General features: G+C 51.5%; 4 protein-coding genes across 4 annotated transcripts; 1 reads left to right on the top strand and 3 right to left on the bottom strand.

Annotated features, from left to right (window-relative positions):
* Positions 1-3,658: 3,658 nt before the first annotated feature.
* Positions 3,659-4,783, top strand: MRS44_018429 (uncharacterized protein; the record flags this gene model as incomplete). Its single annotated transcript, XM_065615915.1, has 2 exons — positions 3,659-4,119; positions 4,294-4,783. The coding sequence occupies 2 exons, from the start codon at positions 3,659-3,661 to the stop codon at positions 4,781-4,783; spliced, it is 951 nt and encodes a 316-aa protein (XP_065471987.1).
* A 1,625-nt stretch (positions 4,784-6,408) lies between these two features.
* On the bottom strand, positions 6,409-6,768 carry MRS44_018428 (uncharacterized protein; the record flags this gene model as incomplete). The annotated part of the gene is made up of 1 exon (XM_046274070.2): positions 6,409-6,768. One exon carries the CDS (start codon positions 6,766-6,768, stop codon positions 6,409-6,411), a length of 360 nt encoding a protein of 119 aa, XP_046128643.2.
* Positions 6,769-8,768: 2,000 nt separating this feature from the next.
* On the bottom strand, positions 8,769-11,577 carry MRS44_018427 (uncharacterized protein; the record flags this gene model as incomplete). The annotated part of the gene is made up of 5 exons (XM_065615914.1): positions 8,769-9,113; positions 9,738-10,127; positions 10,189-10,343; positions 10,580-10,741; positions 11,394-11,577. 5 exons carry the CDS (start codon positions 11,575-11,577, stop codon positions 8,769-8,771), a joined length of 1,236 nt encoding a protein of 411 aa, XP_065471986.1.
* Positions 11,578-11,584: 7 nt separating this feature from the next.
* On the bottom strand, positions 11,585-12,967 carry MRS44_018426 (uncharacterized protein; the record flags this gene model as incomplete). Its single annotated transcript, XM_046284235.2, has 1 exon — positions 11,585-12,967. One exon carries the CDS (start codon positions 12,965-12,967, stop codon positions 11,585-11,587), a length of 1,383 nt encoding a protein of 460 aa, XP_046128642.2.
* Positions 12,968-14,565: the final 1,598 nt, after the last annotated feature.

Raw genomic sequence — 14,565 nt, 5'->3', positions numbered from 1 at the left:
CAACGAGCCTATCAGATCCCTCAAGGTTTCGGCTTCCTCACAAGATGAACTTGATGTATCAGAGGCGGATTTTGCTACTACCTGCCGTCTAGATCCGCCCGCATCCGATTCAATCACAGCGTTCTCGTCAGACTCGCCCCGACCACATCGCAACCGTCATCCCCCAAAGAAATATCAGGAAGTTGAATAAGGATCCACTCAAAAAAAATCCCCTTATTGTAGCAACAAACGGTCACTTCGTACAGCAACAAATTGACTGAGATATCTGTTTGTCCACCCACCAGTGCCAACCATCAATATTCTCCAAAGTACGCAAATGCTCCTCGCTCACATTGCCCAGCCTTGGGCATGCAGACCTTCTTGTGAATCTTCCACTTTGCCTTTGATACTCCCCCCCCCCAAACAAACAATCTCCCGCGGCCCGGCATTGCCCGCAACTCTTAATGCCTTGTGTCTTTTCCCACACATACTTTATAAAGGCGAACTCGGCATTTGGTCATGATAGATACATGATTCTACAGACGCAAAGTTGCGTCTCCATTGCACGACGTTTTCAATCTTGCATTGTGTTTCATGAACCCTCACTTCCTACACCAGCATACCCTTGAAAGGACCCCATCTCCCGCAGATACATAACCTTATCTCTTTCCTGCTGGTCAGCGTCAGCAGTGACCCTCGATGTCTCTCCAAAGGACGGGGACAAAGCATACCTCTTCAGCCACGTTAACCGCCCTTGTGAATACAAATCTTCTTGTGAATCTTCCAGTCAGCCTTCTGGTGCTCTTTCCCACAGTATCCAACAACTTTACACCGACCACATCTCTTGGTCCCTTCCGTTTTCCCACATACTTTGCACGGCAAAATTTCCATGCAAGTACTCCGCCTTCGGTCCGGATCCTCTTGAACAATTTCACCCATTGTATCCTGGATTTCCTGCCGTATCCGCGTCTCACATCCCCCTTTCCCGCAAACGGGGCTGACCCAGATGCCAACGAAGGGATCCTCCGCCACGTGAAGCCAAGACATGGGGCTTTGTAAGATGTTCACTGCAAATAACCCACAGTTTTCGCAAAATGGTTTTGAAGCGGCACGACAGGCCGCCTCATGCTCCTTCATGAAAGGCTGCACTGCAGTCATAAACAGAGTGTTATAGCCGGCGTTTTGCCCTGCATTCTGAGCCTCGCTGACAAGACTGCGGGGAAGGTCGTGGGTGTATTTAAGCTCTTGAGTCTCGCCGCAGTAAAACTCAAAGCGAACTGAACAGCTGGCCATAGTGCAAGAATTAAACAATAAGAATGAGAACGCAATGTGTCTTCTGTTTGAAGGAAGGCCTCGAATGATCCTTGGTTGATTTATAATAAAATTATTTGAAAGTTTCATGATGTGCTTATCTCACCATCCCCTCATTTTCTCACCTTTTCAAACTGTCATTAGACTTTATAGCATGCCATGCGCCACCAGGATCCCCTGGACACATATAAGCCACCAAAGACAATTTCGGACGGAAAATATAAGACGGCCCCACGCAACCTTGGGAATAGCATTTGTGAAAATCTCCATAGCAGGCCCTTGGCCAATGCTGTAAAAGCACCTTGAAAACCGCCATAGCCATCTCCGTTCCTCAAGGCTCTATGCGCAAGCCGCGACCGGCTTGCCTCTCCTGTGAAATTCCCATGTCAAGCGAAATTCCGAGTAAACAAACCAGGGGGGACCCGCTAACGTACTTGATAAGCGAGCCGACCTGTGACGGTCAAGGTTCCCAACGTAGTAAACCGTAACCTGATTGGTTTATGTTGGCAGTTGTAACGGGGCGTAGCGTACTGAGCGTAGGGTGGCGAATCACGTCTGATAATGTCACGAAGTATTCTTGAGCAATCAAGTTGTATTGAAAACTGGAGAGCTATCTAGACATAGGGAAGTGGGAATGAGTGAAGCTATATAATATTACTTATCATAGATTTAGGATTAGCTTCTTCATAAGAATCCATATGTCCGATCAAGTATTCCTTCGGTAAGCTGGGAGGTTTCTGGATGGTAGTGGAGCATCATACTGAGAAGAGTCTTCCAGGGGAAGAGGGAAAAGGAAGACATGGAAGATTGTAGACAAAAGGATTGATCAGGAGTTTGGGGGAGTTTGATACAAAGTCTCTTAGGTGGGCTTTTGATAGTCGGTTCTATTTCTCCAAGCGATGATCTGGAGAACATTGGCTAGGCAAGCTGCGAATGGAATACAGGAATAGGGTTGATGACCTGTATCTCTTCTATAATTAAAGGGGAATTCATTGATGGTATCAAAATCAATTGATGGTGTTTTGGCGGGGAATTGGCAGGAATTCCTTCCGATTAAACTTTTCGTACCCCTCACGTACTTCCGGGGTTACCGCGGTCGGGTGGGGCTAGTGACATCCTGGGAGGGCAATGCGCACTCAGGAGATGAGTGTAATTTTTCCCGTAACCCCATCGAATCCGACCGGTTTTTGCGCTGCAATTGGACCAACCCCTCGCGAGGTACAGGATCTGAGGGTTATGATCACTCTGGAGCTAGGGCCATTTTCCGAGAATACCTGGTCGCCAATCCACTGGTAATTGACGGTCAATTACTAACCCCAGCCTGCGGGGACGGGTTGTCGCGCACGGGCCATTAGATTACCTTGGGCTTAAGGGACCCACGCAGTTGGACATGCAGGCGAATCTTATTTAGTAGATTATGGAGCGGAAGCTGGTGGTCTTATTGATTGATGGCTGGAAGATATTCTGTTCTTCTTGCTTATCCTTCGTGCGGAGCGTCGGTTCTTTCCTTACACCTTCACCGCCATAAGCCACAGATATTGTTGTAACCAGTGGGAAACCCACTCTAGCGCCTCTACAACCGCACACAGACGTCAATCTAACGTAGGCTATGAGGCCCCACTAAGTAGGTCTGTGGCGAATATGGTAGTGCGAGGGCCGGCCATTTCGAAGGATAGACCATCAACCTCCCGAGATGCCTCATTTAGCAAGGTAGAAGCTCAGACCTCTCGCAGAATTAACAGCCGACCCGCTGCGAGTTTACCAGATCATGCGATCGTGAGGCGGTGACCAGGGATCTTTATCAGTAAGGGACGGGAGCCTTGAAGCGGTGCACGAAGGAATAAGCTTTTCAATCGTCGCACTGTTCACATGCGCCTATGACGCGGCAATTGGCGAGACCACACCTAGTTCGTCAAGTCGCAGACTAGGGGATTTCCCAAGACTATGACGCTTGGACATCGAGGATGCTGGTGCTAACTTTTGTAAATGGATTAAGCGTGTGTTGGTTCTTACTGTGCCATAAGGCATGGTCAGGTTATTTGGATGAATCTTATCAGAGTGCTCGCTCAACCGAGCTGTTTGCCCTTACTTGTTTGGCGCTGTGGCTGGCATCTTCAACCCTAAACCACGAGCCACGGGATACTCGCGCCACATGGCTCCTAGCCACATCCCAATACCCTGTTCATCCTGCTGCAGCTCGTCCTTCCTTGACGCCATCACCACCGATTCTCCACCCACTCCCTTGCGACGACCTGATTCTCCCCTCTTTTTTTAATTTATTTACTTCACCACACATTTATTACTCTGGTACTTTAAGACACTTGCTTCTTGAATCAATCTTTTGCTTCAGATGGCCTGGCCGAGAGAGATGGTCAACCCCTCCTCCCTCCATCAGGGCTCCTCTAGAGGCCATCTTCCGCTACCCCTACAACCTCCCGCGCCTGCGACTTCGAACTCAACGACGACTCCAACGACAGTTCCCTCCTCTTCCTCGAACGCCGACGCCCCCTTACATCCTTATCTCCTCCAACCCCGTGTCGCCGTCGTCTTAAACGTACCCATGCCATGGCATCCATGGCTCTTCGCCCTGCGTCTTGTTTCCGTCTTGCCCGCGCTCTGGTGGGGTCTACCCTCGGCGGTCCAGCTGTTGTTACGCCTGCTACCGGGCCCGGAGCTTGTTGTCGTTGTGCCGTCGGCGGCTGGAGGAATCCAGGGGTTGAGTGTCGAGGCGGATTCCCGGTATGCCCTTACTGAGATGGGCCTCGCAACTATATGGGTGCGTTTTCGCGCGGAGAAGCTTGCTTTACCTGAAGCATCTGCAAAATGGAGGTAGAAGAGAAGAGTTATGCTGATTTGGTGGATGGTTCAGTGTTTTGTGTCGGGATATTTGTCATTCTTCTTTACAGACTGCTTGGTGTCTCGATGGTACGTTCCTGACATAGATTCCCTTTGGCACTCTGGATGATTTTTATGAAATACAGCTTAATTTGACAACTGGAGCAGGCTCATCAACTACACTCCCCAAGCGACAATGGTCCGTCTCCTTACCATCAATGCCTGCAACGCCTACTTCACAGCTGTCGTCCTCTCCCTCACAGGCGGCTTCCAAGATCCCCGTCTCCTGCTACCAGGCTGGATCTGCATAGCCACCGTACGTTCCCCCTCACCTCACCTACCCCTCACCTTCACTTTCACCGCAACAAATATCCCCTCTACTAATATCGCCCTGCAGACCCTTACCGTAATGTACCACATCATCCACCAAAAAATGAACATCCGCAAGCAGACGCCCACGTCCATCGACGTGTCCTCCATGGCCAGCTTCCTTAGTATGGTGACCCTGCTGGCGCATATGCGCCTACACTCTCTCGACTACCCCCAGATACCCCTCATCTCCTCCGGGCGGCACGCCTGGGACGAGGTGTTGCGCGTTGTTGCGCAAGTCCGGGGAGCATCGAGCAGCATGATGAATTGTAACCAGGGACTTTGGTAAGGAAGTTCTTCTAAAGCTCTGGATGATCTTTGGCATTCTTTGCAGAAGCGACGATACCAATTTCTGCTCACGGAAGAGGCTGAGGGATCTCGTCGGCGCCGTGGTGTGTTCGCAGCGCTTCAATTTCGCCCTTTGTAACTGGGAAGCCGGATCTTCTCTATCCACTTGCAGGGCGGGCTGGTCAAGGTCAATGTCATAGGCCCCGTCGCCTGCGCAGGGCGAGGTCATTGATTCGGCAGTGCAATTTTAGGGAAATTGATGATATCGGTGGCTTTACAAACAATACAATGCGCTTAACACAATCGAGGGGATAAAATCATATCAAAGTCAATTGTCTGCATCCTCCCGTCTCCAATCCTGGAAATCACCGTTGCCGACCAAGATACCTATCTCCTCAGAGCATAAGGACCTCCGAGGCGGTCACGACAGGGGTGCCAAGCCAATCAGAGTTCTCGGTAGGGGGGATACCTTATCCTAGCCAATTTTTTGCCTAAGGAGTAAGTAAACTTACAATGCGACCTTTCACAGTCATGCTCCCTGAGACCCCCTATCCCATCAGTGCACAAGGACCTCCAAGCAAAGTACCCCAAGGGGTCACCAACCAATCAAAGGTATTCATTAAGGAGATACATTATCCTTCCCTCACTTATGCCTCGGGAGTAAGTATCATGATCATAAGGTTTAAACACGAAGACCCCTCGCTCCGCGGACTAACTATTAGAGGGATAACACTGGGGCAAAGTACGGCTTGGAGGTCCTTGTGCACTGATGGGATGGGCTACTAATCATTACTGAACTAGTGACGAACCAAAAAATCCTTCCATCTCGGACGGTGACGCCGAACGGGTCCTGTCAGATCCCTGCATGCCAGACTTGTGTGCACAACACCCTATTCCGAAGGGTAGTGGAGCGAAAAAAAGGGAAAGAATTGAAAGAAGGGGTCTTTACGTAGAAGGCTCACCGTTCAGTCTCCGTTCAGTCTCCATATAATCAAAACCGCCTCCTTCATTGCATTTGTTAATCGACCGGCGATACTTCCTCAGCCGGAGCCTGTCGCCCATAATAACCCTACCTTCATGCCAGTACTCTGCGTTCGAGTTGAGCTTCCGGCGGGTCCGTCTTGGAGCACAAACCCCTTTGCGCCAAGAGCCGTTGACCGTTGAACCACCCTGACAATTGGCGCTTGACTGTGACATTCCCCCACGGGGAACCGGACGGCCAGTCCTCTCGGGCCGAGTAGGATTGGTTCGCCACCGCCGCTAAGCAAGCCAAGAAAGTTAACAAAGCAGACTGGGCCCTGGCGGAACGGCACCAGGTCGTGAACTGGTGCTGGCGGGGAATCCAGTTTCTGCTCACTCGCCATCGTACACTACCCCGCTTGCCCCGGCTCCACTCGGCCGTGAGGCATCTCGTCTTGCATCTTGTTCATCTCGTCGACACTCCGGGTCCGCTTCTTCTCCGTCTCTGTGACCTGGGGACCGCCCGGCAGTGAGGTGTGACCCCCCTGCGACAGTGGCGATCAGCACTCCGTCGATGTTTCGGCCGCATCCTGCAAGCGGATCTGCGCTGCGAAGGCTGCCAACATTCGATCCTCGTCGTCTAGTCACGCTCACAGAATGGCAATCTCACTGTCCTTCTTCCTGAGTGCCGCAGAGACGCTGTGACCTTCTCCAGCCATTAGCTGCGAAGCCTATCGACGCGCGAGGTGAGCTTTGCCCGACGAGCTTGGAGGCACTCGGACGGCCTCCCGGATCTGTGGTTCCTCCTCGACGGCGACTGAGAGGAGTGTCTCTTCGGCGGGCACCGATCCCACGCTGCGACTCGACGCCCTCGTTCTGCACCGCGTGGGCCAACCTTCTGACGGTGCATCTGATCCTTCGCAACCAGGCGCACGACACGCAGCACGGGGCGTGCGGGCGGGTGCTGAACGGGTGGGAGGGCGGCGTGGTGGGCGCGATCGAGACGGAGGCGGCGCTGGCGGCCATGTTTCGGAGTGCGCTGGGGTCAAGGGTTCGTCGGCAAGCCGGGTTCGAGTTCGAGAGGGCAAAGCGACACACGTCGACATCCAAGGGTCTTTCTTCTCCTCCGTGACCCCGGAAACGCGACAATCTCCTGAGTGCGCGTAGCCCTCCCAAGATGTCACGAGACCCACCCGACCGCGGTAACCCCGGAATTACGTGAGGGGTACGAAAAAGTTTAATCTCAGAAGGAATTCCTGCCAATTCCCCGCCAAAACACCATCAATTCATTTTGATATCATCAATGGATTCCCCTCCAATTCTAGAAGAGATACAGGTCATCAACCCCTATGATGACAACAGCTTTATCAAGGAAGAGCACGGTCATTGCTTGTGGCAGGGGGGGACCCCACCCGGGCCGTTGATCTTCCGGCCGAAAATGGTCGAGGCACCAACTTCAGGCCTTTCTATGTAGAAACACGCAACTTTCGCATCAGCCCACTGCCTCCAACGCCTCTGCAACTATTCCAGCTTTTCCTACCCATATCACTCGTTGAGAAATGGGTATCTTACACTAATTCATGGATCACGTGGCTCAAAGAAAACGGCGTCGTTGACAGCTGGAAGAACCCGATGGGGACGACCTCAAAACTGCACAAATGGGAAGGAACAACGGTCTCAGAGGTATTGACGACGATAGGTGTGCTAATCTATATGGGTGTGCATAAGGAAAAGACGATACGAAGCTATTGGAATCCCCCTAAGCCCGGTGATCAACGCCCTGCGCACTCATTTATCAAGTTCATGCCATACAACAAGTTCCAGCTCCTGCACAGGCACCTTCGTCCCTTTGACCACACCAAACATGACGAAACCGCACCTATTCCGAAGGTATTCCAATGCGTTGAAGAGTGGTCTGACCACATACAAGCCGTATCCATGCAGATATTCCGGCCCGGGTCTCGCCTTGCCGTCGATGAGTGCATAATCCGCTATACGGGCAAAAGCGATGACATAACGGTCATCAAAGGCAAGCCTAACCCCGTAGGCTTCAAGATATCTCCTCAGTGCCCACAAGCCTCAATTCTCGTACTGACAGCGGGGTCGGTCCAATTAAAATGCCTCAAATAAGAGGTACTTTATTGCCTACCTAATTTCTATTATGATAGAAGTACCAGCAATTCCCGTTGTTACAAAGAGGAACCTTACACACGCTACACCAGTAATCAGTCTGCCCCCTTCTCGCATTGCCGTCACCCTCCCCAAATGGCCTCCTTTTTTGGCCTTTTGACCTCACTTGGCCTTGCCGAAAGCCCTGACAAGCAAAGCGATCCGACCTCATCTTCCGGCGGACAAGAAGGTGCTCTTTTTGCTGTATTTCAAGGTCGGATTCGTCCCCTGCGCGATACCTCTTCCTTGACTGACTTTTTTCATGATATGTGTTGAATAAGGCGTTGTAAATGCACTCTCGCCACTCCCTTTGAGTCGTATATCTCTTCCAATTTGGCTGCGGCCCGTGTAGTTGAGCAATATAGCTATTGATAAGGGCCGCATCAAGAAGGTCCAACAAAGTGCCTGCCAAGGGCCGCGGCGGAGGGGATGATCATACGCATAATATAACCTCAACTGGTCACCTCGATCAACATGATTCATTTCGTCGTTGTAAGCAGCAGCAACTGTCGGGATTTTAATCACCTTAACAGCTTCGTCACCAAAAAAACGCTGTATCGGCTTGGCTTCTGACTTCTCAGAAGACGGCCTCTTTCTTCCTCTTTCGATCGACTCGCTGATCGCCCGTGAACACAGTAGTCGGGAATAACGCAAGGCAGTTGTCTTTCCAAGCTATTTGGTTGACCTAGAAGTACGGCACATAGGCAAATTAGTAGGGATTTCACATACAATAAGTGTCTGAAGCTAGTACCTGATTGTTAGGGGTTGGGATCACCTTGACTTGGTTAAACTCGTAGCTGGTTTTGGCCCCCCCATCAGCCTTCTTATCCCGTTGAAGCTCCTTATGGATGCCACAGTTAGACCCGGGCCGTGCCTGCGGCCCCGTGGCCATGCTTGCGAGGGCTGCGGAAGAGATCTGACGACGAGAAGAGGTTATCCACAAAGACGTGATATGTCGCCTTTGGCAGCATATTTGCTAGGGCGACAACGACGCTCTGGGTCGAGTTCAAGGCGATAGGCTTGTCTTCTGTGGCAGGCTTCTTCCCTGCGGCCTTGGCTGCACCCCTGCCTCGACCGCGTCCTCGCCCTGCCCGGCCTTGTGTAGATGAATTCGGTGGGGGGAGTTCAACGCCAGCGGCGCCGTATTTTGCTTCCTTGATATGCCATAGCCACCGGATAAAGAAGCCCTGTTGAGCGCTAACCTAGATCTTGACATCAAGGATGCGAACCATTCAACTCAACTCAATATGTTGAAATAGATTGACGTCAACCGTCAACCAACTCACCCAACGTCAGGCTTGCTGACCCAAATATACTAAATAATTTGATTAAATCTGCCGAGAAGTAGAATTAATTGGAAATTGGACCAGCAAACCTCATGTTGGTTGAGTCGGGATGGCAGTTGACGTCAATCCATTTCAACATGTTGATATGCGTGGAGTGGTTCGCATCCTTGGATCTTGAACCCTAGGGGGCCCGGCTTGCCCTTGACAAGCGTTGTCTCATTTGATCGGCCTGTGTAGCGAATCATACACTCAGCTACAGCTAAATGAGAGCCCGGAACGAAGATCTCTGCGGACACGGCTTGTATATGATCAGACCACTCATCAGCAGCTTGGAATACTTTCGGAAGAGGTGCGGTCTCATCGATATTGCTGTGGTCGAAGGGACAAAGGTGCCGGTGGATGAGCTGAAACTTCCAATAACGGCATGAACTTGATGATTGAGTGCTCAGGGCGTTGAACACCCGGCTGGGGGGTACTCCACTGGCTCTTGATCGTTCTTTCCTTATGTATGCCCATATAAATTAGTATTCCAAGCCATACATATACTTCTGCAACTGAGGTTCCTTCCCATTTTCTCAGACTTGCCGTTCTCTTCATTGGGTGCTTCCAGCTATCAGCAACGCCGTTTTCTTTGAGCCCCATGACCCAGACCTTGATGTATTGAACCAATTTTTCAACAAGAGAAATAGGAAGAAAAAGCTGGAATAGCTGCAGCGACGTTGGGGGTAGTGTATTGATGCGAAAGCTGCGTGTTTCTACGGGGAAAGGCTCGAATTTGGTGTCGCGGTTTGTTTCGGCTGGAAAAACAGCTACCCGGGTCGGGTCATTTGGGTGTATACGGCGACTGTGATCTTCTTTGATAAAGCTACTGTCATCATAGGCGTTGATAACATATATCTCTTCTAGAATTGGCGCGGAATTCATTGATAACTTCAAAATAATTTCTATGGTGTTTTCGCCGAAATTCTTTCATTGAACTAACTTTCCGTACCCCGCTTGTACTGTCGTCATGACCGGAGTCATGTGGGGCGAGGTACGGGATTGAGGCTTGTGGGCACTGAGGAGATGGGTCATCGCCCAATGCGGCTTCTAGATACATCTTCGCAAAGGCGGTGAAGCTAGCTTCGCTAACACCTCCCTTTCGGTCTAGAAGCAATTAGGTCGGGCCAGCCACTTAGAAACAGGTCTTGCCCAGGCGTCAAAATAAGGTCTAGTTTTCCATACAGAACAAGGCCAACTCCATTGTGCCCCCGAAGGCAGCTATCTACACCTCTATTTTCTAACTATTATACAAGAAAGAACCTCCTCGTCGCTCTCAACCATCTCCCACTGACTCCTCGACGCCGGATGCTTGGTTGCGTCCTCCGTCCGCTGGCACGTACCCCTGTAGTTCTTCCACTTCCCAGAACAGCTAACCGACCGCGTGTCCGGGGCTGGCATGAGGGACTGGCCTGGCTGCTGGCCTGTTGGCAAGTAAGGGTGGGCTGACCCTGTCTTGTCGGCTCTGTCGCTGTCGTTTTCGTGGATGTAATCGACCTCTAGGACTAGGGCTTCGAGTTCGACGTCTTTGACTGCTCACTGAGCTCGACGAAGACTCGGACTGGGACATGATGCACGTCCTGATTGTTGACGGTTGATAGGCTAGCAGTGCGTAGCTAGCTTGCGGATGGAGAGCTTGATCACGTGGTACTAAGGTATGATTGTGGGAGAGATAAGCTCTGGGTACGAATTAGAGCTGTCGGCAGAATTGTGATGTGCTAACAAAAGATGGTCCTGTCCAGTCAGATGTTGCAAAAGTCATGCCGCTGTATCAAAATTGTCATGCCGCTATATCAATTCCCTTGTTTTATGCAACCATAACGGCGGTCGAATAATCTTTAGCCAGAACACTACATTTCCCGCTGGATGGTTATTCCAGTACAATATCCCTCGCCTCACAATCCGTTAACTCCATAGCTTCGCCCGCCATGAGCCCCGTCATATAGCCCTCACCGACCAGCCTATATCGCCCTTCAGTGCCCAAACGCAAGACATACGGTATGCTCATTCCATCGAAAACACAGACAACGTCTCCTACATTGGCGCACTTCGGTACCCATCCCACGGCCCCTTTCCTAGAAGCGCCAAATCGTCGGCACATATTCTCGACTAAGATACCATCTATATCTTGAAAAAGAGGCAACTTGTATATCTTACCTACTTCCTCTTGCACTTCAGCAGTGGTTTTGGCCTCGCATATTGCTTCAATGAACGCGCGGTATCGTCGAAAGCTTTCCAATGCCTCCTGCGAAAGTTCATGACTAAAGTGCGATAAAATGGCGCTGATGAACTTTTTCTCGCCGTTATTTGCTGGGTGGTTGGTATCGTTTCCAACTTTCATGACAGATTCACATTCCTTCAGCCAGTGGTGGACTTCTGAGGCGTATTTCCCCAAGGATTCTGTCGTGAATATCCTTTGGGTCAGGTTGTTCACATAATTTGATAAGGTTAATGTTGGGCGTCATTCCCATGGAGTCGATGACATCAACAATCCTGCCACGGATGCTCAGATAGCCGGCTTGTACATCGACCGAGGCTTGCAGCGAGGAGTCACCCGCTGCATGTAAAAAGGACCAGTTTAATACACCGAGCCTAGAACCGACTGGATGGGGACCCCTGGGTGTGGACTTGATGTTGGGTATCCAAGACTCCAGTGCCCCGTGGTGGTCAGGCGAAATGCCGTTAATGAAAGACCATAGTATTGTGAGGCTTCTGCCATTCCGGATGCAAAATCTAGCAAATCGCCGGTAGAGTTCAGTGTCTGGAGTGCTGTAGTCGACCAACAGTTTGAGGTCAGAACTACTGACATCAGAGGCGAGCCCGAGCAGCGCAATAATGTAATCCCGAGAGTCTGAACAGTTGAATAGAAAGGTCGTATTCAAAAGATCGCAGAGACTTTCTTGTCTGTCTTGCAGGGACGCGAGGATACAGGCCCGTTGATACCATGTCGGCAGTTGGGAGTCGCTGTCGCTCTCGGGGCTACCAACAGCTCCCCGAGGGCAAGCGGCTTCAAAGTACCAGAAAGTCCAGGCATGATTCATGACATAATTAAGCCAGGAGGCTAAGAACTTCCAATGGAGTCTTTTTGTGCCAGCCACAAGTATTGGACTCGGGGATTTGGCTAGCTCCTGCAGGATCCATTTGCGAGAGAACCAACTTTGTTGAAGAAGAGTCCCAATGTCCCGAGCCGCAGACAGAGGGTCGGGCGCAAAGGCAGCAGTAATAAGTTCAACTTCAGCTTTATGTGGTGTTCTGGTATCACCGACTGGCAGACTCGTAGATTTACGAGAATATACCAAGTCGAACTTGCGAAGGAACTCAAATGCTCGCCTGACGCTGTCCGATTCCGTGCCGAGCCATATCACGGTCGTAGCCGCCGCTGAATAAATCTCGCCCATAAGGCGAACCTGGGAGGCACGCTCATCTGTATCGTTCTGGTTGATACACAACGCGTCTGCCCAGATCAAGCGTCGGTATTGTCGGGACCTAATGTTGACCAAGGCATTGTGCAGACTTGGGCCAATTTCGACCGCACGCCCAGAGCAGATGATTCTCTTTCGCGGAAGGGGATAACCCCAAGCGTATGAGAGAGCAGAAAATTCCACAATGGCGGCAGTTTCTAGCGGCAACGTTCTCAGTTCCGCAATAAGTTCGTCGTCACCAGATCCAGTGTGGAGGTGAAGCAGCCTGATATTGCGGGGAGGTAGTGGAGAATACTGGTACGCTTCCATCCCTGCTGATCATGAAGTGATGGTTACTCGCTTTGTGATGACGAACGGAAGATGTTGTTAATAACCAGAGGCTCAACGCTGTTGGAGTCCAGTTGTTGGAAAATGTCATGATGGGAATTGTTCCTGGGCGTCTTGGGCCAGAGTTTGGTCTGGTACTGACCATTTCAGAAGGAGGCGCAAGCAGTCAGCCTGGCCACACAGCCACCAGGCTGAGCCATTTGTATGCAGTTGGGCGTAGTGAGCCTTATCACTCGTAAGGCGACGATTCGGGAAATCATTCTGCTCCATCCAAACTAACATTTTGCCTCCAACCGTGGAGAGCCGATTCTGTGGCTCCCGGTCGAGGTAGCTCGCTACAGGCCGGGCAAAGTCGGACCAGCTCATGCTAGCTCACGCAGAGGTGAACAGTGATTCCTCAGGAAGGCAGAGAAATATCTCGACGTCGTGTTTGATGTCGTAGCTGGGCTGTGATCGTAGATCTATGATTTGGTTTGTCGCTGCTAGCCGAACAGACCGAAGAATAGAGGCAACAACCCCAAAGAATGAGCCAGAGAGGGAAAGAATGGACCTGCATAATTGCCATTCGACGGAGCTCCATCAGAGCCCTTCTTTGGGAGTGGCACCTCTGCGGTGTCGGATGACCGCCCGATCATTCGGAGTGGAGGGGTGGGGGTCGGGGACCGCCGCCGAACGAACCCCACCGAAGGCCGGGGAGGTAGTTAGACCGAAGGCAGGGTAACATGAATCATTACATTAACGCAACACGAAAGAGAAGTAAATAAAGCAACTCACACGCTTCATTCAACGGATCTCCCCCAGCTTGCCAGGGTCCCAGAACGACTCAAGGGCAGCGCCCGGCTTGAGAAGCTTCATTCGCGGGGTCAGCCCGGAGAGAGACAGCAAGGACCCATGTTTCATTTACGCGCCGGAGCTGGCGCCAAGGACCCAATTTAAATCACCAAAGTCAGGGCTTAAGCAGGGCTCGATAAATATCCCAGCGACAACGCACGCCGGATGGTGAAGCAAATGGGTCAACCCCTTCATAAATCTACTTTCCCGGCCCCTCTGCATAAAATTCCATCATGGCGTTTACTACGTGCTACCCCGTGCCTCCTCATCGTCGAGTACGCCGGCTGCTGTCTCCTTCTCCTGGTCGAGACTGCGGTGCTCCTCGTCATTTTCTTCGGCGTACCAGGCGCGACCGGGTACTTTGCTTGGTTCACGCATCAGTGCTTCTAAAGCTCTCGGGGCATGGCTCCGACGCGGAGCCGGGGGATCAGGGACCCTGAGGGGATGATCTACGTTATCTCATCTCCGGGGAGAGAGAAAACTGCGTCGATCCATTGCCGTTTTTGGTTCTGGAAAACCCTTGTCGAAGACCCCATTGGCGGCTTGTTTGACCGGCTGCAGCCACAACAGCCCCGTCGCAGGGTCGAATCTTAGAAGCAGGGCGGACAAGAGCACACATGGGTATCGGACCTTCGGTTGCGCTTGATCGGTGGGCGGGTGTGGGGGGTAGGCGACCCCGAGGGCAGGGAAGCGTTTGTTCAGCTTGGTCGGTCACTGGCTGGTGTGGTTAGGCGCAATCGTCTTCAAGG

Source organism: Fusarium solani, assembly GCF_023522795.1.
Source record: "Fusarium solani strain SB1 chromosome Unknown bctg00000016, whole genome shotgun sequence".
In the NCBI taxonomy this organism is placed as follows: Eukaryota; Fungi; Ascomycota; class Sordariomycetes; order Hypocreales; family Nectriaceae; genus Fusarium; species Fusarium solani.
This window is presented reverse-complemented; position numbering and strand designations above follow the sequence as displayed.